A 27780-nucleotide genomic window follows, 5' to 3' on the forward strand; every position below is an offset into this window, starting at 1 on the left:
TGGACGGGGTCGGCGGGCGCACGGAGGCAGAGAAAGGGGCCGGCGCCGTGCCCGCCTCGCAGCGGGCCCGGGTGGTGGAGCCCCGCCGGTGGCCCCGCCCCGCCGGCGTCGCGCGGGGCACGCTGGGATCGCCTCCCGCGCCGGTCCTCCAGCTTCCCATCCTGCCCTCGGCCCGCCTGAATGGGGCAGATGCAAGATGGCGGCGAACGCGAACTCGGCCGGCGGCGGCGGCCTGTCGCTCTTCGAGTGCCCCAGCTGGTGAGCGGGCGGGCGGGCTGGGGCCAGCGCCGCTCCCCCGGGCCGCTCGTCCCTGGGTGTGCCGCGGGCCTCCTGCGGGATGCGGCGGAGCGCGGGTGTCCGCCCGGCCGGGCTGGGCCGAGCCGGGGGAGTGGCGCCGGGCCGCGGGGCCGGGCCGGGCGGCGGGGCAGGGCCCGGCGGGGGCCGGGGCAGGCCGGGCGTGCGTGCGTGGGGAGCATGGGGCGGGAAGGGCCGTGGAGCTGAGGCCGTCCGCTCGGGCCTGCTCTTCCCCCCACCCCCCCGCAGAGGTGGTGGCCGGGCGCTGCAGCGGCGCTGGGACTGTCAGGGGGTGCGGGTCCGGGGGTGCAGCCCGGTGGGTGCGCCCGTCGGCAGCCACTGCCCGCGGGCTGCCTCGGCTTAAGGCCACCGGGCAGCGCTGGCTGGAGCCTACAACGCTTATAGAATCATGGAATCACAGAATGGGTTGGGTTGGAAGGGACCTTAAAGACCAGCTAGTTCCAGCCCCCTGCTCTGGCTTCCCAGAGATGCTGTGTCCCTTCCCAAGGGCTTAAACAGAATATGTGATGTAGGACAAATTAAATTTTCTGCTCAAGTTATGCATTCAGTATGAGGATTCTATCAGCTTGAAACTAAACCTGGATTTTTTTTTTTTTATTATATTGATTTAAGACGTGAGGGCAAAGTGATGTGTTGGAGAAGCATTATCAGGACCATGAATTTGGCTGGTTTTAGAGTCTTAGAAAAGTCTGTGTCAGACAGGATCTCTGAAAATCATTTTTACCAACCTTCTGTAAAAATCTGGGCCTTAGATTAGGTTACCTGGGGCCCTGTTTCATTTGCTTTGAATTTTTTGATACATTACTAAATAGATCTTTGCTGTACCTCTTCTTTGGGTCCCAGAGCACTGATTATTCAGGGGATGTGTGCAGTTATATTTTAAATCGTGTAGAAAGTGATACAACGTTACGTCTGAAAAGTCAAGCATTTTTATGAGCTAGCTATGTATGTGCATGCATGATTGCAGCCTTTAATTGCACAGTCATCTGGCTTTTACTACAGGTCCCCTACCTTTCAGCGCCTTGATGATAGTGCTCAGTGACTGGATGCTTAATGAATCTGCTTTTTATTTTTTACCTGTTTTATAAATGTCTGCTTTAGTTAGTAAAACCATTAACTGTCTCATGGAAAAGCATTGCTCATGTATTTTAGTATTTTATTTGTGCTGTACAGACAATAACAAACATCTGTATGAGACAAGATGGTGCTCCATAAAATGATGAAATGATAGAGTAGATAAACCCAAAAATTATTCAGTGTTAGTGCTTTCTGGATGTTCAACTTGAAATTTGAAATATCATATCTTTAATTTTCTTAGTGTTTTTATAAAAGAAGTGTTCACAACTTGCATTACATTCAGTGGTAAATTTAAATTACTTCTGCCTTTGAAAGCTATAGATTGAACAGCTGGAGAAGCATAACTTTGTGAAATGCTTAGTTTCAGTAACTTGTGTGCCACTGTGGAAGAATTCCTGAATAAATACCTGGGGGGGGGGGGGGGGGCAGGGGGATGGGGACAACTGTAACAACTGTAACTGTGAGGGCCTCGGTAGCTACATACTTTCTGTCTTCCGCTATAAACAGAGCAGGGTCTTCCAGACAGACAGCTTTCTTCACTCTGCTGGTGCTGACCTGATTTGGTTTTAAAGCACGATCCGTTGTGCTGAATGATAGAGAAATGAGGTGGAAGGGGTGTCAGGGAGGTGATCCAAGCCAGGCTTTCACACCCGAGAGTAAGGGCATCACGGTCGGGTGCCAGGGCCTGATTCATTCTGAAATTTCTAAGATTTTTGGTAATTTGCTTTTTGCAACCTGAATGTGCTTTTGCTATAATGTTCTAAAATCCTTCACGGGTAAGACAAAGGTCGTATATGGACTCTCTCCTTATGCATTCTAAGGAAGCTCTTTATTTCCCCTTGCTCCTCTGTTGTACACATGCACATTGTAATATTTTAGAGACTGAGTTTGGGCAAGCTGTATGTTTAGACCAGTATAGTGAAAGGCATACCTGATACAGTTTGATCTTAGTGAAATTGTCATGTGTAGATGTGGCAATTAATATTAGTGAAAGATTCATTTTTGTGTGGAAAAACTTAATATTTTTCCTTCTTTTGAAACAGGTAAGCTGTTGTTTCATAAGTTTAAAAGCAAACACAAAACCCCTGTAGCAGGAAGCCAATATGGATAGCTTCCAGTTACAGTGTTTATATTCTGCTGAATAGGCAACCGAAAATGGGAAGTATTAGGTGGTTATGGCTGGTGATATTCCACTGCCTCATCCCATAGGAGGGAGGAGCTCTCCTACCAGGTGCATTTATTTACTTCTGGTTTATTTTCTAGTCTGCAAAAAAAAAAAAGGATATATTTCATGTTAAAGTTTTATATGACTTCCACTGGCATCTACTGAATTACAGATTTTAGCTCACAGTATTAAAGTATTTCTTTCATTCAGAGCAAACCAAAGAGCACACAGTTATGATATTCAGTCAGTGATGGGTCTCTCACAGGTAGGATTCTCCGGAGAGAAAGTGGATGGCAGTAGCAGGCTTGGACCGATAGTATTGTTGTTTGAAGCTCTGACTACCAGAAAGTCTCAGTGTAAACATGTCCTGGGGGATCCTTGATGTCTTACGGAAGCATTGAAAGTCTTCTGTATAGGTAGCAGTTTAAGTCTTTGTAAGGAGGGAATTGGATGACCAAAAAACATGGAGTTGCAGAGTCTTCATGGTCAGCAGCAGCTTCTTCTGTAGTGAATTATCTTCAATCTCATCAACCTATATTAAAAACAAAATCACAGTCTTTACCTATATATTTATTTTTCTGCCTCTTAAGTAAAGCTGCCTTGGGGACTGCAAACACCAACCATATGAGAAATATATCTTAAACATAATCAACAGAAATAGCTTTTTTTTTTTCTTGTATTTAAATTGTTGCCCATGCTTTTGAGGTTTGACTCCATTATTGTATCTGTTATAGTGTTTTAGTATCCAGTTTCCAGAAAAGACTTGTCTACTGAAGTTCAAGGTTTTCATTAGATTTAGTTCTGGCATTGATTTAGTTTTTGTGCTGTTATAGGTTATTTCTTCATAGTCCATAAAATATTTATTCTTTCTTTTCTTATATTTCTGACAGTTAAACCAACTCAAGACAGATGAAAAATAATGAATGCTGCCTTAATAGTACTTGCTTATGCCAGTACTTGTTTCTGCATCTACTGTAATTCCTTCATATGTGTTAGCAAAGACATGGGCTATGCATTTAAAATTGGAATAAAGATGTTACCAATACTTTCTATGGATTAAAATTTAGCCACACCATGAGATCAGAAAATGTCTTTAGATAACAATTACATATCCTAGTTTTATTAAGACTTTTGCATACCTTCTGAGGTGGTTTTAGTGAGTAAAAGTAATTTCTGTGAGGTACAGGTGGAGTGGGGTGTAGTTCTGAGGTGTCCATCAGATGTTTCATTGATACTGCCTGTCTGTCCCTTTGTCCTGGTTTAACCTGCATTTGGGATTGTGAATCTTTCTTTACTCTCTGTCTTGACGCACCATTAGTTGGGATGTCAAGCTTGTTCTGGAATGTACATACATTTGAAATAGAAATGATTGTTGCCTTTAAAACATAATCTTCAGTTTGTTTGAGCCAAGAACAGGCCATTCCTGGCAATGATTTTACACAAATTTCTGGAGAGGGTGAGCACTGGAGTTCTGGAAAATCCACCTTGTCCTTGAAGTTAGGCGTGAAGGTGTGTACAGTAGTCACATAGGCCGGGATTTTTAGGAAGTGGCTAAATTTAGGCTTCTGAGTCCACATTTAGAAACCTAAATAATTGACCTAATTTTAAACTGACACAATAGAATTAAAGTTGTCCTGTCTATGTCCTTAATAGCTACAACTCAAAATTTCTCTTTAGGCTAGCTAGGGCTTACTTCAGTGAGGCTGCTGAGTTTCAACTGGATATAGGTGGTGTAATCCAGTTGGCATGTCAACATTGAATCTCAGCCTTGTCAAAGAGATACTGTCAGCTAATATGTAAAACTTCAGTTCTGTTATTCAGTACTCCTAGCTAGCATCACATCCCACAACATTAATAGCTTTGTCCTCTTTTTCTGAAATGTTTTATTTTTGTTACTCAGTATGCTCCTTCCAGGGTAAGCTCAGCTTGGGCTTTTCTTCATCCTCTTGATTGTCTGCCCCTGATTTTTTTCCATTATTCTCTAGTTCTGCAGTAGAGGGTTTGCCATCAATGGCAGAAATAATCTATACAGATTCCTCACAGAATTACCCTGACATAAATGCACAGAGCAGTGGACTGGCCTGTGGAGCACAAGGTGAGGAAACTGAAGAAACACATTTTTCTGTTTCTAATACAGAAGCAAGAGTTTTTGCTTGTAGGTGTTTTAATCTTTTAAAAACCTACACTGGAACTTGGTTTTGTTCAGTGGCATCCCTCTTAAATACTTCATTACTAATCATTCTAAGCAGTTGGTGCCTTCTGTAAAGCCAACAAATTCATACATGTAGCTGCTATGGGAGAACCTGAGCTTCACCATGTCCAGCTCCTAGACTCTATTGTGAAGGAGCTAATTATTCAAGGCAGGGAAGCAGCTGTACTGTGTCCACCAAAGGCTGACTTTGTCAGATGAACCAGCTTTCTTCAAGACTGTTTCTTTCAGAACACAGAGCAAACGATCCTTTTGGGAAGCAGTAGAGGGATTCATACAAGAACTGTGAGTGCATAAGGAATTGACTTTGAGGAGGCAATAGCAGTTGAATAGAGTCTGTGGGCTGACCCTTTTAGTGTTGGATTTTTTTTCTGAGTTACCTTGACAAAAGTGACCACAGTGCTCATTAGTGACACAAGCATGGTCAGCATAGAGGCCAGAGTATTACGCAATCCTTTTGGTATAATTTGAATACCAGAATAGTAGAAAGAAGATAAAATGCAGAAGTGTTAAGATGGGAGATAGGGACTAAGAACAAGAACTTCTTAAAGCCAGAAACTCACTATTCAGAAGTAAAAGGACACAAGTTTATATTCAGAAATAAAAGGACAAGAACACAAGTACATAAGCTAATCACAGGATGACCGTCAATCGCTAGTATCATACAACTGTTCAAAAATAAATAGAAAGACTAATACTTTACCTGTTATGTAACAATATGTATCTATTTGTAAGGCAGAGTGCTGTTGTAGAAGGCACTGATGAAAATGTGTGGTCTGTGTTACCTGTACTTCATAAAGTTCAATTCAAACTGAAACAGATGCAGTGGGAAAATTCATTGATGGGGAAACAGAGATCTTACTTTGAGACAGAACAGAGCTTTTGTTGTTTAGTGAAATAAAAACAACACTAGTTTTCAATGGCTAAAGTATTTTTAAAGAGGCATAGTATTGGGGATTTTTTTTATAGCTGAAGAGAAAGAACAAAAAATTTAGGATGGAAGTGAAACTATCAGAATAACAAGGCTTCAGAACAGCTTCCTAGTAGGCATAAAGGTTACAGCAATGGCTGGACTGGCTGATTCTGGAGGTCCTGTCTTTTCTGCTTCTCATTTCTACAGGTAAACTACACTTAGAATCCTAGAATGGTTTGGGTTGGAAGGGACCTTAAAGATCATCTAGTTCCAACCCCCCTGCTGCAGGCAGGGACACCCTCCACTAGACCACGTTGCCCAAAGCCTCACCCAACCTGGCCTTCCAGGGATGGGGCCTCCACAACCTCTCCAGGCAACCTGTGCCAGTACCTCACCACTCTAACAGTAAAGAATTTCTTTCTAACATCTAATCTAAATCAACCCTCCTTCAGCTTGAACCCATTACCCCTTGTCCTGTCACTACACTCCCTCATAAACAGTCCCTCACCATCTTTCCTGTAGGCCCCCTTCAGATACTGGAAGGCCGCAATTAGATCTCCCCGGAGCCGCCTTTTGTCCAGGCTGAACAATCCCAACTCTCTCAGCTTGTCCTCATAGCAGAGGTGCTCCATCCCTCCAATCAGCTTCGTGGCCTCCTCTGGACTCGCTCCAACAGCTCCATGTCTCTCCTGTACTGGGGCCTCCAGAGCTGGATGCAGTACTCTAGGTGGGGTCTCACAAGAGCGGAGTAGAGGGGCAGGATCACCTCCCTCGACCTGCTGGTCACACCTCTTTTGATGCAGCCCAGGACACGGTTGGCTTTCTGGGCTGCAAGCGCACACTGCCGGCTCGTGTTGAGCTTCTCATCAATCAATACCCCCAAGTCCTTGTTCTCGGGGCTGCTTTCAACCCATTCCTCGCCCAGCCTATAGTCGTGCTTGGGATTGCGCCAACCCACGTGCAGGACCTTGCACTTGGCCTTGTTGAACTTCATGTGGTTCACATGGGCCCACCTCTCCAGCCTGTCAAGGTCCCTCTGGACGGCATCCCTTCCCTCCAGCGTGTCGACCACACCGCACAGCTTGGTGTCATCGGCAAACTTGCTGAGGGTGCACTCGATCCCACTGTCCATGTTGCCGACAAAGATGTTGAACAGTGCCGGTCCCAGTACCGACCCTTGAGGGATGCCTCTCATCACCATTCTCCACTTGGACATTGAGCCATTGACCACAACCCTTTGAGTGCAACCATCCAGCCAATTCCTTATCCATCGAGTGGTCCACCCATTGAATCCATGTCTCTCCAATTTAGACACAAGGATGTTGTGCAAGGCATTTGACACTGTCCCGCACAAGTCCAGGTAGATGATGTCAGTTGCCCTTCCCTTATCCACCGATGCTGTAACCCCATCATAGAAGGCCACCAAATTTGTCAGGCACGATTTTCCCTTAGTGAAGCCGTGTTGGCTGTCACCAATCACCTCCTTATTTTCCACGTGCCTGAGCATAGTCTCCAGGAGGGTCTGCTCCATAATGTTGCCAGGCACGGAGGTGAGACTGACCAGCCTGTAGTTCCCTGGGTCTTCCTTTTTTCCCCTTCTTAAAAATGGGGGTTATGTTTCCCCTTTTCCAGTCGGTGGGAACTTCGCCGGACTGCCAGGACTTCTCAAATATGATGGAGAGTGGCTTAGCCACTTCATCCGCCAGTTCCCTCAAGACCCGCAGATGCAACTCATCAGGTCCCATGGACTTGTGCACCTTCAGGTTCCTTAGATATTCTCGAACCTGATCTTCTCCTACAGTGGGCGGTTCTGCATTCTCCCAGTCCCTGCCTTCTGCGACCTGGGCAGTGTGGCTCAAGCACTTGCCAGTGAAGACTGAGGCAAAGAAGTCGTTGAGTACCTCAGCCTTCCAGCATACCTGTATTCACTCTGAAAATGTAGAAATAATCTTATCAAATAATAATTGCATTGTTGCTCACATTCATGCTTAACATTCATTTTCATATTTAATTCAGTGACATTTGAATTAATTTTTTAGATATCATAAAACCTGTAGTTCACTCTAATAGAATATTTATGGCTCTGCTCTCAGGAATTAAATTTTGTATACAGTTTCCAAATTTCACTGTATTCCGTGGAGACTTCGTTCCTGAGTAAGTAACCAAGGGAACCAGAGTGAACCAGTAAAATCTAGTTCTGTGTGGAACTGCATTGTAACAAGAAAACATACATAGTGCCAAGGTGAAGTTGGGCAAATGCTTTAATACAAATGGAATGCTTTGTTCAGTTGAAGCAGCCACATTTCTCATCAGAAATCTTCCATAAAATACTCCTAGAACACAGCACAACTTTTTTTGTGTTCAGGAAGGGACTGTAATCAAGTTTGAACCACAAGCTCTTTTAACTGTATTTCTTACAACTGGAAGTTTGACAATTATTTTAATGTTTCTAAGAGTAGAATAAATCGTAAATGCCTCTCTTGAACCTGCATTTTTTTAAAGTTCCTGGTTGTGTTTGTGTGGTTGAGGTGGTCTTTCTCTAGTTTATACTAGCACTCAGGAGTGCTGATTTTTATTTTTATTTTCCGTAGGATGTTTTCTCAAGCAGTAGCTCAGTATCATGAGATTCATTTGCAGCATCGTAGTCTGATTTGTTTCCTGCATAACTGTTGTCATAAGTGATTTTTCTCATTTGTTCATTGGCTCCTTTTTTCCAGACTGCATAAAAACATCACAGAGCCCTTGCAGAATCCTGCTCTTTCCTGATTCTTAATCATGTACATTCCCTCATGGATTAGGGTTTCTTTTGCCTGTGACACCTTAAGTCTCATAAGACTATTTGATAATTTTGTCAAAAGCTTTTTAAAAAATGCCAGTCTGCTGTACTGATAGCCATGTTTACATATTCTTGGTTGTCTCCAGTAATTCTGGTAGATTGTGTGATGGTTCTTGCCTCCTCAAAAACCATGTGAATTCTTTCAAGTATTATTTTTAAGCATTATCTCAATCAAAGATATCAGAAGTTGTACTACAGATGGTTAGTCTGGAAAAGGAACAGCTGAGAGATCTGTTGGGTGAGATCTGGTGTCTTTGAATAGTGGACAAAAAGTCTATAGGAGACAAGTGTTTGCTGTCCTTCTGAGGAGAAGAACTAGAGTTTGCAAGCAGATCTGTGGCCAAATAGTGGAGAGGGTCCTTCAGCTATATGTAGGTGATCTATGAAATTGTTTGTGTAAGATTCTGTGAATGCATTGTTTATATGGGTTCTTAGAGCAATTTACGTAGCTAGCTACTTAAACGGATAGCAACTATGGCTCAGGAAGTCCTTGAGTTGGTAACTGTTGGAAATTGGGAGAGTATTCCAGCGTGAGGCACCTGATACTGGTTACTGAAGGTAGTTTTTATTTTGCAAAAGGTTACTTAGTCTGTATTTGTCAGTTTGATCTACCTGATATAATTCCACAGGAATGTGAAAGATAAGTAGAGTTCTTGAAGTCATACAGAAGCAGCATTGCTCTCTTGATTAAATAGGGCTCTCATTTTACAAGAGAAATGTTCTAAAGGAACATGAATACAGTATTTTGGACCACTCTGTAAATAGTACACATCTTGTATGCAAGTTTTGAAGAGTATCCCATTAGGAATATTTTGAGTATGAAAACAGTCCATTGTGGAACTCCCCCATCCATTGTACAGGTAGTGAACAACAATCTCTATTCCCTACTCATTTCTCATCTGTGGAATATGCTCGCTTTCTCTTGCAAGAAGTCAACTGATTTGGCTGATAAATACCAGTTTTATCCAGATACCACATTAACTCCTTTCCCAGGACATTCAACTCATCTTAAGCAAACCAGAAACTATTTCAGTGCTTGGTTGCGTTCCATCAAACAAGACGTTCTTTCAGCATGGTCATTGTTGTCTTGGGATTCTTACAAAGGCCGAAAGGAACAGATTATGTGTGATTCAACACAAGGTTTATCTTCTTTAATCCAAGAAAAATGTTTTGTTGTCATTGGAAGAACAGTCATACCCCACAGATCATCGCATTTTCAAAGGATAAGTACTGTTGAGTATTGAAGTGCGGATTAGATGACTATTCTGGTCCGGCTATTATTCAATTTCTATCTGTCTGCTAGTTCTGCTCAGTAATAGTTTTTACAGCTCTGCCCTCTGCTGCTTGCTGAGGGAGGGGATGGGGAGAGGGAGGTGCTGATCTCTTCTCCCTGGGATCCAGTTATAGGACATGTGGGAATGGTTCACAGCTGTGCCAGGGGATGTTTAGACTGGACATTAGGAAGCATTTCTTTACCAGGATAGTGGCCAGACACTGGAACAGGCTTCCTAGAGAGGTGGTCGACCTGTTGGTGTTTCAGGCATTTGGACAATGCCCTCAATAACATGCTTTAACTTGGTCGGCCCTAAAGTGGTCAGGCAGTTGGACTAGATGGTCATTGTAGGTCCTGTCCAACTGAAATAGTCTATTTTGTTCTACCAGTTTCCCAGTCAGAACTTTACTGTATGTAGTTTCCACATCACTCCTGAAATACGCTTTAAAATTAGCATCATCAGTTGATACCTTCATTTCTCTGACAGTGACAGTAGTTTAATCAATAGATTGCTAAATTGTCAAGTGTAGAAAACTGTTATTTGGCATCTCTTAGAATGCTTGGCTAAATACCATCTGAGTTTGTTCTTTTTATCAATTCTTATAAACTTTCTGATGCTTCTTTGAGTTCCTTGGAGTCATTCTTGGTGAAGAAAAGCTCTAGTGTGGGATGTCTTCTCACCTCTTCTCTGGTCATGTTCTCCTTGCCAATCAGCCTCATTAATTCGATGGAAGGCTTCTCCTCTCCCAAGTAAGCCTTTGGCGATTCAGCAGGCAGGCTAAAATACTTTGTCTCAGTTAAACTTTCTGAACTAGTGTTTATTAACAACTAGTCCATTCACAGGTCTTATTTTAAGGTCACTTGCAGAATGCTGACCTGTAGAGAGCAGAAGACGTTCAGGCAGTGTGGACTGTGATACGCAATCTGGAAGGCACAGAAGCTTCTCATTTCTCTCTTTCAAACACACACATTTGTGCTGGAGCCAAGTTCTGATGTGAGATCATTTGTCTTGGAGCAGTGCTAAGCCTGGCTGTGTCCATATGTGTTCTACAGAGAGGAGAGTCTGTTGACCTCAAGTAATTCTCCATCCTTCAAAACAGTGTAGGAAAATTAATGTAGTGGATATTTTAGCACATTAGTTAGTGAGAGAGGACTTTTTTTGAATATTGGAAATAAGAGGGGAAAAAACCTGCTCTCCTCTAACAGCACAGCACCAACTTTCTAACAAACTTTCTTCTAGTAGATTTTTGCAAGAGATTTCCTTTCAATGTTTTACTTCCTTGATCCATGAGGTGAGGGGTCTGATAGGGCAGAGCATGTGAGGAGTTGTTGATGCCTCCAAATACAGCCATTACTTCTGATCTTTGGTGACTCTGCAACTAATTAGTTTTGAATATAAAACTGGAAAATCTTTTTACTGTTTTTCTTTAAAAGGCTTTTCAAGAATCTAACTTCAGCACCCTAAGCTGTGACATTGATTTAACCTGTTCCAAAGAGGGTTTCTACCAGAAATTATTCTTTTGAGTATGTTTTCATGGTATCATAATCAGTATTTACAACCTTGCTGTGTTCAGTGTTTTGCAGGCGTAGGTAGATAGGGGAAATACTGTCTACAAAGGATTCTCAGTCCAAAAGAAGCCAGAGAAGACAGAAATTTTTTCAAGCACCTTAATTCATAGCTGAAGGAACTATCTTGTGCTACTGCTGGGCTTTTTTTCTGTGTTCAAAATAGAGTTGAAGGTAAAAGTAGAGTAAAAATAACAGCGGGATGAAACTAAAAGTAGGGGGGGGAAATGAAAAATGGGAGATTGTATATGGCAAAAGATGGCCATCAGACAGGGTTCAGTTTACAGAAGAGGAAAGTGGTTGTACTAGAGCACCTGGGAGCTTTCCCGTGACCTGACAGGTATGTTGAGGATGTTGTTAAAATGTTTTTTGGGACAAGCTGACCATTGAGTATTCAGGAAGAGATCACTGAAAAGAAAAGCAGAGGCCAGACCAAGTAAGTAAGTAAGTAGACTTGCTTGTAGAATTAATTTGTTGAAAGGTTTACTTATTTGGAAGAAAAAAGAAAACAAAACAAAGGTGGGGGAAGTAGCTTTTGTTTGATCAAAGTAAGGCAGGCTTTGTGAAAATTATCAAAAGTTGTGTCTCAGAGCAACTAGAACTTGGCAATTTCAGTGGAATGGAGAAAGACAAGTTTGCTAGTGCTCAGAGGCAGAGAGAAGAAACACTGAGAAGTGGACGTGAATCCATGACTAAAACCTGTCTTTCAATGAAAAATGAGTGCTGAGATCTGAGGGGAGCACAGGAAGAGACAGCAATACTTAGGTGTAGCCTGGCTGTCTGATCCTAGAGCAGTACTTAAGAGGAGGCAGTCACCTAGCTGTGCTGGAGTGACTGGAAGAGTCAATCCTTCATCAGCTCATCAGACAGACTGTGTATCTTCTTTGGGAGCATTTTTACTTGCTGGTCTTTCCTCTACACCATCATAATCCCATTTCTAGGAAGCAGTCACCTTTTTAGCAGATTGCCCTGGAGCATCCTCTGCTTTTGCTGCTGCTGTTTGATCATCCAAAAGAGTAAGAATCAACATCGACCATATCCATCTTATTTGTTAGGATGTACTATCCACAGCCTTAGAAAAGGGCTTGGTAAGAAAACTCGTGGAAGTCCCAACTGGCATATTCAAGAAGGGTCAGAGAGAGGTCTAGCTGGCTGGTATAATGGATTTGGAGCAAGAATGGAAAATGCTTGTGCAGTACTTGAGAGAGAAATGAAGTAGAAATAATAGAGGACTGTGTTCTTGTATGAAGTATGAACTCTAGGAGAGCATGTGTATGGTAACCAGCTGACCTGAGGGTGCAGAAGAAACCTTCAAATTGTAAGGCACAACCCAGAAAGGTGAACATCTATAATTAACCCCCTCAAACAACTTCAATTACAAGTGACCTTTCTTTCTTCTCCAGCCATGCTGAGAATGTCACTACCCATTGTCACTGCTCTCTTGGCTTGCTCTGTGCAGTGACCAAAGCAGTAAATGGAAATGTGATTTCCTCTGTGGTTGTTCTTCAGGAGGGCAGCGGTGTAGCTGAGAAGTGGGTCACTGCTATCACCTAGAAAGTTGGTCCAGCCATAGAGACAAGCAGCAGTGTTATTATCAGTGAAGGAGTACTAGAGATGCAGATTTTGAGAGATCTGAACAGAGAAACAGAATTTGCTGTCAACAGCCGAAGATCCTGTGTAGTGAAGGGCAGTGCATTGATACCAGTGTGGTGTCCCGGTTTTGAACAGCGTAAATACCAAATATCTTTTCGATGCTGCTAATCCTCATGGGTTCTCCTGTGTGTTAGCGCTGTTTGGCTGTGCGTTGTCAAGTCCCATGTGCCGCTGTGCTCCCTTTGCCCAAGTGGAAATAATGCTGCTGGTGAATCTGTTTCACAGAAGTGAGCAGCAATGGAGCTGTAGGGCTGGGGGAGCTGAGCTGCTGTTTGAGAATTTGGCAGAGGAGGATTGTACTGTTGTAGCGTACATCTAATCTCTTCCGTGTTACCTGTGTTGGTAGGAAAGTTTGATTATAGGATGAGTGTGGAGGAACACTGGTTATTGGCCAACACTTTTCTAATATTACAGGTGTGTGTGGAGCCTCTTTTGGGTTTTTGGCCATGACCAGCCCTAGAGGGGAAGGATGGTAGAAGTTTCTGTTCCTCTCAGCAACTCAGGGTATAGACTGACTGTTTTGAAGGTAACGTGAGAAAACAGAACCTTCGAGCAGGCCCTTAAGAAACAGTCCCAGCCTGTCCCCTTCTCTAGTTGTTAGCCTTATACCATGTTCTCTTAGGAGCTGCTCTGTTCATTTTGTATGTTAGCTATTTTTTGCCTGGAGAAGTAACACTTGAAATGCCTTGTGTCCTGTTAGCTTAACTGTTATTGTAAAAAATCATGTTTTATGTGTTGTCAGAAGGAATCTGCAGGGAAGAAAACTATGGAATTTTCATATTTTCCCTAAAATAAATCTGCTTACATCTGTGTAGGTTTGGTCTGTAGCTCTATTAGAGTATTAGCTCTAGCACTAATAAACTTTTTATTAAATATTTTGATACTATGCTTTCCTTTCTTTATTTTCCAGGGCAGGGAAACCTCCACCTGGCTTACATCTGGATGTAGTCAAAGGAGACAAACTCATTGAGGTATGAAAATAGATTTTGTATGTATTTGGTGTATTGTATACATAGGCACCAGCAGTACAAAATTTCCCAGCATTTTTCACACTTACTTATATTTCCTTTCTTTCTCATATTCATTATTTTCAAATCAGTTTGGTTTACTCTGAAACTTGAGAATTAAGTGAATTTTCCCTTGCCTCTACTCTAAGGCTGTCTCATACTATGCAAGGCTTCCAGCAGCTATCTTCTGATCAGATGCACTGCTTGAAGGGATACAAAACTGCAGTGCTCAGCTAGCAAACAATGACACTGATTGCTCAACATTAAACTTGCCCTAGTAAGAGAGAGAGGGAAAAAAAAAAATGTAAGGGAAACCCGCTATTTTGCAGAGCCTTATTTCTTCCAAACTTAATTTTGGACCAAAGCTGACATTTTGTTTCTTACAAGATACTTCTATAGGAGGTATCAGACTGCAGCCAGGAGGCACCTTTTCTTAGGAACTTGAGGAGCAGAAACATGGGGAGAGAAATCCCAAATCCAAAAAAGTAAGAGTAAAACTCTTCACTTTATACTACTAGTTTGAGATACTTGTCTGGTCAGTTTGTTCATTTTACAGTAAGGGTAACAAGGTATCCTGTGTTTGACAGGATTGTTGCCCTGTCACACTGTATGAAATACAGTATGATTTTTTCATCCCATGTTCTGCATTGGAGAACAGTGTTAGAATTGGTACAGATACAATGAGTTATTTTTATTGCAGCATAGGAATTTGTCTAATATACACCACCTCATTCTCTATTTCATATTTTGTCTTATATTTACTTTGTCACTGTTGATAACTAGAGGTCATCTTATATTACTGTTATACTGATCAACATTCAGATTTTTCAAAAGGAGATTTTCCAATCAAAAGTAGTAAATAAATTTTAAAAAAAGGCTCTTTACTATGGTTGACAGAGAGGACCCAAGCCAGTGAATGTATTTTAGCCATGGAGAGACTCCTGACTTGCAGTTGACTGATATGGGGAAATGTTTCTGTGCGGCAAAAGTTTGCAAAGTTGAGCCAACTTTTCTGAACAGAAACTTGGACAATGAAGAACTCTGTGTTAGATCAAGACAGACTTAGGTAGCTTAAAACCTTGACTGGTTTGTAACATATGCTACCACAGGAACATCAGACAGTATTAAGTGTTCCTTCTGGTGTCTAGAAGGAGAGATTTACTGTTTAAAATTTGGTTAAGTTACCAGAATGTGCTTTGCATAGGAAAGCAGATAGACATGTCACAAATAGGTATCTCTCAAATAAATTTGTGTTTTCCCAGACCAGAAACCAGTAAAATGAGGCTTTTCTTTGTAGTACATTACAGTTGGTTTTACTGACTGTTTTGAGAGAGTGCTCTTGCTCTGGATTTAAAGACACAGAAAATTGGCAAAGCCAGTCTTGACCTAAAAGAGATCTTTGCTCAGCCTTAATGTGAATGGTATTAGATACTAACGCACATTTACTACATCTTCAAAGTCACTCATTAGTTCATACAAGACATGATTGGGCTGGTTCGTACTAGCTACTCGGACTACGTCAGAGCTATCCTTCACTGGCTCTTTCTAGCTTTTGAATCCTTTGCATTGCACTTGTCTTCAAACCATGGACCATGTATTCTATTTCTCATGGTACTGTTACATGTTCAGAATTGTTTTCAGAGATCAGAGAACTGTAGTAGAACTGCTCAGCTCAACTCAGCCTTCCCACTGCCACCCTAGCAGCAGCATCTGGGGTAAGGATTGTACTTAGCCCTGGGTTTTCCAGTATTTCTTTCAGGCCATGTAACGGGATTCAATGAGCAAAGCCAAATGGCAGTGACTTTGGGTTTTTTGGTGTGTGGCAAGTGGCCAGACATAACACAGCCTTCCCACATGGGAGACTTATTCTATGAGATGAGGTTTTTCTTGTCATGTTTCTTTTGGATTTTTGAGTGTGGAGAGAGCAAGCTTTAGGATGAAAGATTTTATATGGAGTTCTCTGCTAAATTAATCCTCAAGTGCTAGGCAAATGTCTATCATGGGAGCCCTGGTCAAGACTGAAAAAAAAGCAGCAAAATGCCAGATGGAAGCTGAGGATGCACCATTGCAATGTGTTGATAAATCGACAGTCAAGAGTATCGTCCTGGTGGTGTCAGACTCTGAGGCTGTGCTGCCCAAAGCATCTGGACCAACAGGAGGCCCACGTTGGCTTTGTAAGCCTGGGGTCTCTGTTTGCATTGGGAAAGCGAGTGGTACAAACATCCTGATTCCCTTTTCCTACCATCCATTCTCTTAACCTAAGAGAGGGGGTTTTTTGCTGTCGTGCAGAGCAGTAACAGCCAGTGCTAGTCCGCTATCCAAGTACTCCGAGGATGTAATCAGAGAGCTTACAGAGTGACTGTAGCGTTTGTTTTACCTCCTGAGTATCTGATGTTGGCTATCAGTGTTACTGAATCAGTGAGGTTGTGGTGGGTTGACCCTGGCTGGAGGCCAGGTGCCCCCCAAAGCTGCTCTGTCACTCCCCCTCCTCAGCTGGTCAGGGGAGAGAAAATACGACAAAAAGCTCATGGGTCAACATTAAGGACAGGGAGAGATCACTCACCAATTACTGTCACAGGCAAACCAGACTCAACTTAGAAAAAATTCATCTCATTTATTATCAAGCAAAACAGAGTAGAATAATGAGAAATAAAACCAAATCTTGAAACACCTCCTCCCACCCCTCCCTTCTTCCCAGGCTCAACTTCACTCCCCATTTCTCTCCCTCCTCTCCCCCAGCATCACAGGGGGACGGGGAATGGGGGTTGTGGTCAGTTCATCACACCTTGTCTCTGCCGCTCCTTCCTCCTCAGGGGGAGGACTCCTCACACTCTGCCCCTGCTTCCAGTGTGGGGTCCCTCCCATGGGAGACAGTCCTCCACCAAGTTCTCCAACGTGAGTCCTTCCCACGGGCTGCAGTTCTTCATGAACTGCTCCAGCGTGGGTCCCCCACGGGGTCACAAGTCCTGCCAGCAAACCTGCTCCAGCGTGGGCTCCTCTCTCCACGGGTCCACAGGTCCTGCCAGGAGCTTGCTCCAGCGTGGGCTTCCCATGGGGTCACAGCCTCCTTGAGGTGTCTCCACCTGCTCCAACATGGGGTCCTCCATGGGCTGCAGGTGGAATCTCAGCTCCCCACCATCCTCCACGGGCTGCAGGGGAATCTCTGCTCCGGCACCTGGAGCACCTCCTCCCCCTCCTTCTGCACTGACCTTGGTGTCTGCAGAGTTGTTCTTCTCACATCTCTGGCTGCAAAACTGCTGTCTCTTTTTTTTTTTTTTTTTTTTTTTTTCTTCTTCTTAAATATGTTATCACAGCAGCGCTACCACCATTGCTGATGGGCTCAGCCTTGGCCAGTGGCAGGTCTGTCTTGGAGCCAGCTGGCATTGGCTCTGTCGGACCTAGGGGAAGCTTCTATCAGCTTCTTGGAGAAGCCACCCCTGTAAGCCCCCCTGCTACCAAAACCTTGCCACACAAACCCGAAACAGAGGTACAGCTCACCTGCCATTCAGCATGTAAGATGTGTGCTGAATGCTGTGGCAAGCGGTGACCAGGTGCAGGCACCTCTGTGTGTAGCCCAGAGGTCTGGCTTGCTGTCGTACTTCTGTCTGCTGAAGTAAGAATCAGAAGAGCTGGCTTGGTGGGCCAGTTCTAGCAGGTTGTTCCATGTAGCACAGCTGCCTGCTTGTATGGTGCTCTGTGGCCTTGCACGCTGTGTACAGGTGGTGACTTCAGTCCTCTAGACTGTGGTGGTTACATGAGACAATTGCTGTGTGTATGAATGGGAACTGTGCAACAAATGAACAGCATTTGAATATGATACGTGTGTTTCCCTTTTTGGTACATGTGACAAATAGTTTTTCAGTTTTGTGTCTTATGGTAGACAGCAGTAACCAAGGAAGAACATTCTTAAATCTTGTAGATTACCGAGCACTTGATACTAACCGAGCCATCCGTATCCCAGGTCTTGGGCAGAGGTCTGAGGTACACCTTGTGATTGCTGGGTCTGAAAAGTGCAACATTAAAACAAGCCATGAAGTGTTTAAGCTCAGTGTTTAAAGGATAACACTGGGTTATAACTCAGAGGCACAGAAAACTTTGGAAACATTATCTTGTAGTAAAGGCAATAAAATTATTTTCTCTGATTTGTTACAATATTTCAAATTTATTAATTCATTTGTGTCTTGGCAAAATCTCTTGAAATGCTGTCAAGTGAGAAAGGTACTGCTTTGTGCGTAATGGGTGCAAATGCAAGCTCATGGGACACTTCTTTTGGTTTCAGTTGTTGGACCAGTTTTTACAGTGCTTGAAATCATCTGGTAACTGCTTGCAGAGCTGAGCACTGAAATATGGAGTAATGAATCAGCTTCTGAAGATCCACTTATTTGTATCAGAGTTGTGTTTACACAGGATTTTTTTTCAAATACACAAGAATAAAAGGAAAAGTTAGTGCTCATCTTTCTCACAAAGTGGAATCGTACAATTCATTAGTACAAAGGTAGTGAATGTGGGTGCTGAACTGAACGAGTAAGGTACTACCTAATATTGTCATAAATCCATTGCTATGAAGTTGAATCCTCAGAAAACCTAACCAGCATTTCTCAAAAGATGTATTGTAACAAACACTATGGTATTCACAGATCAGTAGCTAGGTGAAGCAACTGTGATCAGGGAATATATCCAGTGAGACAAATGGAATGATAGGTATTGATTAAGGCTTTCAGGGAGAAGCGTAACAAAAGCACACTGAATGAAGAATGTACAGGCAGGAGACTGATCTCTTTACAGATGGAATTAAAAAAAAAAAAGGTGAAATAACATTCGACCAGAAAGGACTGATGAAACTGCTCATTTAAGCTCTTTTTCAGTGGCTTTTACTTTCTGATTGATTCCGCGGGGAGGGTCTTGTGAAAACCAGTATTTGTAAAGAGACAGAAAGTGATAATAAAGAAGCCAGGTGAGAGCAGAATCCAGTAGACTGTTTCAGTATATTGATTTCTCAGGTTTGGTTTTTTTTATATACTGAGGCTTTGAGGTACGTTGTTCCCCACCAGACACAAATAGATTCAGAGGAGACACACGCATGTTTAGAATGTCCCATTTGGAGGAAAATCACTTGTATTTTGCATTTGTACCTCATTTGTCACCAGATAATGAGGTGCAATTAGCAAATGAATTGCTAATTAAACCTGATTCCTGTCTAATCAAATGAGAGGTGGACTCACAAAGAAAATGTTTTTGTAGTTAAAGCCTCAGTGTTGGCACTCGTGTGGATTTTCTGCCAGCTTATGTATCACTGAGGGTACAGGTGAAGTTGTCATTCTATGTAGCTGTTTTCACAGAACTTCTTGAAATTTAATATCTTGTAGTGCTGGTTGAAATTGGCCAGTTGGTTGGGAGATTTTTTGGTTTAGTAGTGGATGTTGGGAGCTGATAGATATGCACACAGCTTGATCACCTAAATCTTTAAGAAAACAGGTCAAAATATGTAAGTCAGTAGATTTCATAAAGCATTTATTCTCATGAAATCGTGCTTAAAATGTATACCTTGAGTTATTTGGGAATAAGACATTAGCAGATTATTACCTAAGGGACCAATTAATTGTAAAGTTGTCATGATATAAACTAGTACAGAGTTGAGTTGTTCAATTCATTCTTCTAGTGACCTAAAAGAGAGAATAAACATACAGAAATAAATTAAATACTTATTACCAAATACCAGATTATGAGAACTTGCAGTGTAGGGGCTGACAAGCGTTGAGCAGAACAATGAGAAATCCAACCTAATAAATGTAGAATGCATCGGGGGGGGGGGGGGGGAATCTGAAAAAAAAATCACTGGGGAAGTGACATCTGAATGCAGCAGTGGTAAAAGCCTTGAAATTTATAATTGGTGGGCAGGTAAATAGATGTACCTTTGCAAGGTGATTTGTAGTAGAAAAGGAGGTCCATGCAATTTTTATGCTTGCAGATAAGGCAGAGGGATATAAATACTATGTCTTATTCCAAGCTGTCTCCTTATTTTCTGTATGACTTGGTAGTGCCACAGAATAAGTAACTGTCTAGGTGCTCACTGTATCAGTCTTTCTGATAACTCAAAAAAACCCCAGACTAACTACCTGTAACTAGTCTGATACATTGGCTCCTTCTAGCTGAGCATGTGGGTTATACTGCTGGCAAAACTGAGGAGAAACAACTGATTGACATGAATGCTGCTGCTGGAAAGGGAGGTCCTACCTCAGCACAGTCCTAGTGCATGTAATCCATTGCTTCACTGCGATACGCATCAGACAAGGCAAACTGATTCAGTCCACTAAAACAGTAGAAGACAAATGCAGCAAAAAAAGTGCTTTGCAAGCTGAAAACTTTGCTCAGGTATGTGGCAGTGCAATGGAGGAGAGGATTGTATAGCTGGGAATGGAAGGAAGGAGGGGAGAAATCCTTGTGCTCCAGCAGGCAAAACGTTAATTCAGCTCGGACCATCTGATGAAAGCAATGCTTTCCTGAACTAAGATCTGGGGTTTTTTCTGATGGAAAATATACAGTCAGCATTCCCTTGATCATGCTGTTGAAACGTGGTGCGAGCTTGGTAAATGTTTCAAAAAGCAAGAGAAGCATCTCTTAACAAATCTGTAATGCATTGCCAGCCTTTGACTTGTGCAGCTGGAAGCAAGAAAACACAGGTTAGATCAAGATCTTGGAATACAGTGAGAAGGAAGGCTGCACTGCTTAGGTACTTCAGCATTCAGCATAAGGATGTCCTTTCAACAATGCTGTCTGTTAATAGAAATATGCGGTGTATGCTGTAGGACTGTGTCAGCTTGTTCCTTTGCTTTTTCGGAGATGGTTTATGAAACTGATATTACAGTATGTAAGATCTTGTTTGAAGAAGAGATTAGAGCTAGGATGAATTAAGAAGAAATGCCTAAAATTAATGGTTTACTTGAATAGACTAGTATGGATTCATATCACAGTACATAGTCAGTATAGTTTTACATCTTTATAATAAAGGTCCTATATGTCCATTTCTTTACAGAAATATAATTTCGATGTTCTGTGTCAGACTGGAGATCATTTAGGATAGATTCTTGGCTTAAAAAAGGCCCAAGGTCATCTGCATCAAGGAATATGTAAAAATCACTGGGAGCAGATGTGAGAGAGAATCTTACATGAGACAGTCTCACGCTTTGAAGAGTTACTGTCCTTCTCAGGCTGTCGTGTATTGGCTGTTAAAGAAGGGAATAACTGGGACTCTTCCGTATTCAGTTGTTTTGATGTTACAAAGTGAAGATTTGAGTTTCTGTATTTAACAGTGTCAGACAAAACTAAAATATTAGCTGTTGATGTTTGTTTTGAATTTACTCTGTTTATTCATGTTCTTGAATTTTTTCAGGAAGATCCAAAAGATTATAGGAGTCTAATATGCTTCTCTGTTTGATATTCTACCTCAGAAACTCATCATTGATGAGAAGAAATACTATCTCTTTGGGAGAAATCCTGATCTGTGCGATTTTACCATTGACCACCAGTCTTGCTCTCGGGTCCATGCTGCCTTGGTCTATCACAAACATCTCAAGAGGGTTTTCCTCATAGATCTAAACAGCAGTAAGTAGTGTGACATTGAATCAGATAGAACTATGATATTTCAGTGCGTAAGCATTTCTGAATCTGAGACACTTTTTCCGTCTTTTTTTTTTTTGTTGTTGTTGTTTGCATTGTGTGGATAGATGACTATAATCTGAATTAGCATCCTAGTGAAAGATTTGCAAGGGTTAGGACCAAAGGAGTGTTTGCTCCAGTCAGCTTACATCTGCTTCACCTGGTATTTAAAACAACATTTCTAGACTCCTAACAGGCTAAGGAAGAGGCCTTCCTTTCACAATTTTAATGAAGCTTTCTCTTCTGAGGGTGGTTTCCCAAGATCTAAAACCTGACATACTGTTTTTTCCACTGAGGGAATGATTCCAGACATGGTACATTGTGATTTACAAGAATCCAGAAAGTAAATGGTGTTTGTCATTTATTGCCATGACTTTTTGAGGACTTCTGATGTGTGTTATCTTAGTTCATAGGATCTTAGGTAAAATGCACATAGCTAATGTTTTCAGCAGTACCTCAGTGACTTCTCTCTCAGAGAACCAGGTACAGTTTCTGAACTTCTCAAGACTTGAACTTGAATACTGTGAGCCTAAGCTGATGACTAACAGACTATTTTGCATTTTGATGTTCTCAGCACATGGCACATTCTTGGGTCATATCCGTTTGGAACCTCACAAACCCCAACAGATACCCATCGACTCCACGGTTTCATTTGGCGCTTCTACACGGGCATATACTCTGCGAGAGAAGCCCCAGACACTGCCATCAGCAGTTAAAGGAGATGAGAAAATGGGCGGTGAAGATGAAGAGCTCAAGGGCTTGCTGGGCCTGCCAGAGGAGGAGACAGAACTTGACGTGAGTACAATGGCACGTTGTACCTAGATGGCATTTCAAGCTAAACACGTAGCATTCCCCACTTGTTTGCTTAGTTTCAGGTTCTTAATTTCTTGGCCTTGAAGTTAGTCTGAGGTGCCTTCTGCTGGCTAATATGCACAAATCATCTCATTCTGCCATGATAAGCCTGTGATCATGCTGCATACCAGAATCAGTGACCTAATAATCCTGCTATTCCAATGGTCTTCTCAGAAAGTCTTACTAGGGAGTACGTGCTCTCCAACTAACATTACCCCAGGTCAGGTCAGGGGTGATTTCCCACGCTGTTCCTCATTGCCAGATAACAGTGAATGCAGCCCTGCTTTCTACAGTTAGCTGGTGAAGAGGGAGAAAGCAGTGTATGTTGCACTCACAGGGTTGTGGAGGTTGGAAGGGACCTCTCAGGAACATCTAGTCCAGCCCCCTGCGCAAGCAGGGTCAGCTAGGGCAGGTTGCCCAGGATTGTGCTCTGTCAAGGTCTGAATATCTCTGCAGGCAAAGACTCCAACACCTCTTTGGGCAACCTGTTGCAGCAGTGGAGCACTCTTTCTTCCTAGGGGCCTAAAGTTGAAGCTAAGCAGTGTGCTGTGGTCTCTTCATATGCACGATCACATGAGTCAGTCAGACTTCATACACTAGCTGCTTAAACTATTTTGTCTCCATATTTTCACTAGAACCTGACAGAGTTTAATACAGCCCACAACAAAAGAATTTCCACACTAACCATTGAGGAAGGGAACTTGGATATTCAGAGACCAAAGAGAAAACGGAAGAACTCTAGAGTGACATTCAGTGATGATGATGAAATCATCAATCCAGGTAAGTAGTTTGCTTAATCTTTAGTTGATGCCCTTAAGGCCCTCAATCCAGCATTCTCACAGGGATTCCTCATGACTGCATATGGATAAGGAGAACAGAAATTTGCCAGTCAATATTTGGGATCTGCTATTTCAGAGAAGCTGCTGTGTGTCTCACTTAAGTCTTTGACCTCTCTCCGTTTCTTCTCTTCTACCTGTAAAATGTCTGCATGATTTGTGCAGGACAGGGATAACGCACTCGACTTCGTTGTTCAAAATTCTATCAGATGTTGGAAAAATCTCGTGGGTCCAAAAGGAGGAAGATGGTTTAATTTTTTGCTGCCTTTAGAATCTAAACGGGAACTGAACTTGTTTGTTTTTTCTCTGTCCCTTAATGCTTTCCTTACCTGTTTCCTAATGGGTATCTGTCTCAAGCTCAGAGTTTTTTTGCTACTTGTCTGCATATCTGAAACAAGTCATGCTCATTCAAAATGATGCTTCTAAAGATGTATCCAATTCCTAATTAGTCATTTTTCTCCCTTAGCTGTTTTATATTAATGGCATTGCTATTAATGATATTTTATATGGATAATATTCCTATTAATAAAGAGTAGCTTATTAATGAGCATGCATTTTAAAATATAGTCTGGAACTAGTTTCATTTGGTAGCATATACAACCTGGAATAACCATTTTGATTTATAAGGTTATGCAATTTAGTGCTCAGAACATCCTAATGTAAACTGCAGACATTCGCATTACAGAAAAGGTAATTTGTACAGACTTTCAGAGATTCTGCATTGAATTCTTCTGACTTCTCCATCAAGGTCCCCCAAGGACTTGTGGGGCTCGCTGTTGTGCCTTTGAGCACATGCAGTGCCTGTCAGCAGCAGCATCTCTCAGCCCAGAACTCCAGTCTGTCTGATCAATGCAAACTGCCCATCCATCTGTTCCCCTTCCCCATTTGAGTGGAAGCCTTTTGTAGCAGAATATCTGGTGAGCCCACTTTGAGATGAAGCCACTAGGTGTCCCCTTAGCTCCTCTCATTATTTGGGCATGCTGGTGCTCACTCAGAGCTACTAGAGCGGTAGCTTTGAGAAAAGAAGGTCCATGTACCAATTCTTCATATAGGTTCCTTTACCTGACAGATGTTCTCTCTTTTCCTGTATTCTTACTGAAGTCTTCACTGTTCTTGCTTTTACAGAGGATGTGGACCCTTCTGTTGGGCGTTTCAGGAACATGGTACAGACGGCAGTAGTCCCTGTTAAGGTACAGAGTCATTCCCAACTTTCTAATTAATACATTACATTGACAAACTCGCTGTATGAATTACAGCTTAGAAACATCATGTTCTGTGGTGGAAAGTGTTTTATTGTTAAGCAAAAGTCATGTTCGTGTTTCACAATTGTCTTTTTTTTAGCAGGCTTGACCATTTCCCTTCAAATCCAGCTTTAGCTCTTTTTCTTTATTAACACATGGGATCAATGGCAAATTCTTTTCCTCCCAAAAAGAAACACTTTCCAGAAATTCAGTATGGTAGTTCTAGGCATCAGTTAAAATTGTGGGAAGTGTAGAAAAGAAAAAGTAAAAATGAGAAGTTGTTTGTTTAAATACTGTAAGTGCTGAAGATTTTCTGTGGTTGTCTACTAGAACTATCATGGTTTAGACTTTGCTCCAAGATGACTGTGTTGCCAGTGCTATATTTAATTTGAATATGCTAGGAGTAGGGAGGATTTGCAAAACTTCAGGGTAGCTAAGCAACAGTGTAATAACAGTTTAACTTGTTGCTGGTATACACTGAATAATGTACGTGGAAAAAGATAACTACATAAACCCCAGACTGCAGGAGAATATTCAGATGATCAGGAGCTAGATAAAATCGTGCAAGTGATCTGGAAGTTGTTGTTTCTTACTGTGGGGGAAGGAGGGCCTGTGTTATTGACTAAAGACCTACTTGGTCTTGCATTCAGGACAAGCTCAAGACTGGCAAGCGTGTAAAAAGAGATGCTCAGACCTGATCTAAGTTAAACTCGAGCTTCAACTTCTGTCACCCCTTCCTGCATTGTGCACCTTTAAGAGTTTATTATTAAGTGGTTTTCAAGGAAACCCAGAAGAAATCTTCTGGGACAAAGATTGGGACACAGTCTGTAACCACTTTATGTGGCTGGTCTAGGTGCCTTTTTGGGGAAAATGGCATTGGCATCCAATTTAAATAGCTTGCTTGTTTCATGTATTCTGAATAATTCTTTAAATACTTCTGTCTACAGAAAAAACGGTTGGAGAATCCAGGCTCGTTGACCACAGATGATTCTGCATCACGACGTATGCAAAACTTTCCCTACAGTGGAGGATTATACGGTGGTTTACCTCCAACTCACAATGAGGCAGGTTCCCAATCTCATGGCGTCCATGGGACAGCGCTCATTGGTGGTCTGCCAATGCCCTACCCCAATCTTGCCCCAGATGTGGACTTGACTCCTGTCGTGCCCTCAACAGTTAACATGAACCCAGCTCCAAACCCTGCTGTCTTTAATCCTGAAGCTGTGAATGAACCCAAGAAGAAGAAATATGCAAAGGAGGCATGGCCAGGCAAGAAGCCAACTCCTTCCCTACTGATCTGAGTTGGGTTTTGTTGAGGGAGGGTGGGAGTTAATGAACTCCAGAAACTGTTTATGTGCAGTATCGTCTTTTTAAAATTTCAATGTCCTAACCAGATGTAATAATACCAAGATTGGAGAAGTGAAATATCCTTTAAAGATCTGTCTTCAAATGTTTTTATATGTCTGTTTAAAAAAAAAAATAATACAGCTCCCATGTCCTTTTGAACCAAAATATCTGGCAGCCTTTTCTTAGCCATTACTATCCCCAGAGGTCTTTACTATGAATTTTGATCCATAAGTTGAAGGGGCAGAGTCATACAATTTAATTATCATTTATGGCATGACCCTGAAAATTCCTGTATTTAGGTGTCATGCTTACTATGAGTAATGTTGTTCCTGCTGGACTTGCTCATAGCAGGTTAGCTGTATCAGAAGTAAAAGTTTGTGGGGCCAAGCCTTTCGGAAATCCCATTGGTATGAGTTCCAAAACTTCTAAAATATAGGTCAGCTTTTATTTTCTACGTTTTCAAACCCCACCAATATGGGGCATTTTTTTTTTTTAATTTTTTTTTAGTTTGGCTACTTGTTTTAATTTCCACCTAAAACACTACAGCATCCCGTTAGCTCATGAGAATGTGGAGTTGAGATGGAAAGAAATAGGTGGGCCTCCTTAGCCATGGTCCAGTATCATATGATGGAGTGCTGTGTGGATGGGTAAAGGGGTGCACACACAGATGGATCTCAGCTTGAGTGGTGGATATGCACTATCTACACTGTACAAACAGTAAACAACAAAGTAGTGTTGACTCTCTACCCTGTGGTAACTTAAGGTGGAGTTAAAACAGAGGAGAAAAGTTTCTTTTAAACTTGGTGGCCCTTTTAACTTAAATAGTTTCATTTTTATTTGCGAATGGAACTTGTGAGCTTAGAGTATATGTGAGATGTAACCAGACACATAAAAATGAGCAGCCATCAGCAGTGTCAGAGGACTTGCATGTTTAACAATTAAAACCACAATCTAAACACTATTTTGGCTGCTAGTAATAGTGGGTAAGAATTGAGTGCTACTTAAAGTTAGAATATGAAGTCTCAGTAGAGAACCTGCCTCGCCTTGAATAAAGCAGTGCACAAGTTGGTTTCATAATACTACATTTTTTAACTACTTCATCACTTTTTCCTGTTGAATAAAATTAGAAGTTTGATTTGAATTGTTGCTCTAGCCCTTCCAATCCTCGGTTTTAGATTTCAAAAATCTGATTCATGTGTATTCAGACACTATGTCTTTATACAAGGTAAGGTGAGAGCTCTGTTTTTCTTAGGTTTACTCTGGATTTTTTTGCATTCTATAATGCAGTTCAGCTATATATAGTCACATTCCTTTGTTTGGGGAATTTCTCCAGGAAATGTGCACTAGAATGACAGTAGTATACCCAGCTGTTCACTGTGTACAGTGCTATAGCTGTCTGGCTAAGTGGTGGTGTGAAAATCTGATGGTTGCTGGAGTGGTGTGCTGTGTGCACTAGACCTGTTCTGGACAGGTGCTCCAAAATCAGTGTGACTTCTGCATCAGGAGAGTGATTGCTTCTATCATGTCATTGAGGTAAAAACAAGCTAGTAGCTACCCAATTCACAAGAGCGATGGCTTTAGAGACTGGTTTGTTCCCCTCCCCACACCACCGTATGTAGCTCAAACTATTATATGGATGAATACAGTACCTTCTCCATGATATAGTTGTGCAGCTCTGTGTTTAGTTGCTTTTGAATATGATTCAGTCCTCAGATGTTCTGCTTCCAGACACTCCATGCTGCCTCTTAAAATCTTTCTCCCTTTATTTTTAGTTTTGCTTCTTTCTGGTATGTGAAATTTTCTTTTTCCAGCCAGTCTGCTTTATGAAGGCAAC

The 27780-nt window shown here is 42.1% G+C and overlaps 1 protein-coding gene and 1 non-coding gene across 2 annotated transcripts; both read left to right on the top strand.

Annotated features, from left to right (window-relative positions):
* The first annotated feature begins 108 nt into the window (after positions 1 to 108).
* Positions 109 to 27656, top strand: PPP1R8 (protein phosphatase 1 regulatory subunit 8). The gene is made up of 7 exons (XM_054802704.1): positions 109 to 258; positions 13918 to 13978; positions 21463 to 21616; positions 22245 to 22465; positions 23158 to 23302; positions 24484 to 24548; positions 25547 to 27656. Exons 1-7 carry the CDS (start codon positions 197 to 199, stop codon positions 25898 to 25900), a joined length of 1062 nt encoding a protein of 353 aa, XP_054658679.1. The 5' UTR covers positions 109 to 196; the 3' UTR covers positions 25901 to 27656.
* On the top strand, positions 17940 to 18105 carry LOC129196005 (small Cajal body-specific RNA 1). The gene has a single exon (XR_008574015.1). It is a non-coding gene; the product is annotated as a small Cajal body-specific RNA 1 (non-coding RNA).
* Positions 27657 to 27780: the final 124 nt, after the last annotated feature.

The sequence above is a fragment of the Grus americana genome, chromosome 23, assembly GCF_028858705.1.
Source record: "Grus americana isolate bGruAme1 chromosome 23, bGruAme1.mat, whole genome shotgun sequence".
In the NCBI taxonomy this organism is placed as follows: Eukaryota; Metazoa; Chordata; class Aves; order Gruiformes; family Gruidae; genus Grus; species Grus americana.

Coding starts and splice junctions, on each gene's coding strand:
- PPP1R8 (XM_054802704.1), top strand. CDS start 197: ATGGCGGCGAACGCGAACTCGGCCGGCGGCGGCGGCCTGTCGCTCTTC. Junction 259..13,917: donor CTCTTCGAGTGCCCCAGCTG/GTGAGCGGGCGG, acceptor TTTATTTTCCAG/GGCAGGGAAACCTCCACCTG. Junction 24,549..25,546: donor CGGCAGTAGTCCCTGTTAAG/GTACAGAGTCAT, acceptor TTCTGTCTACAG/AAAAAACGGTTGGAGAATCC.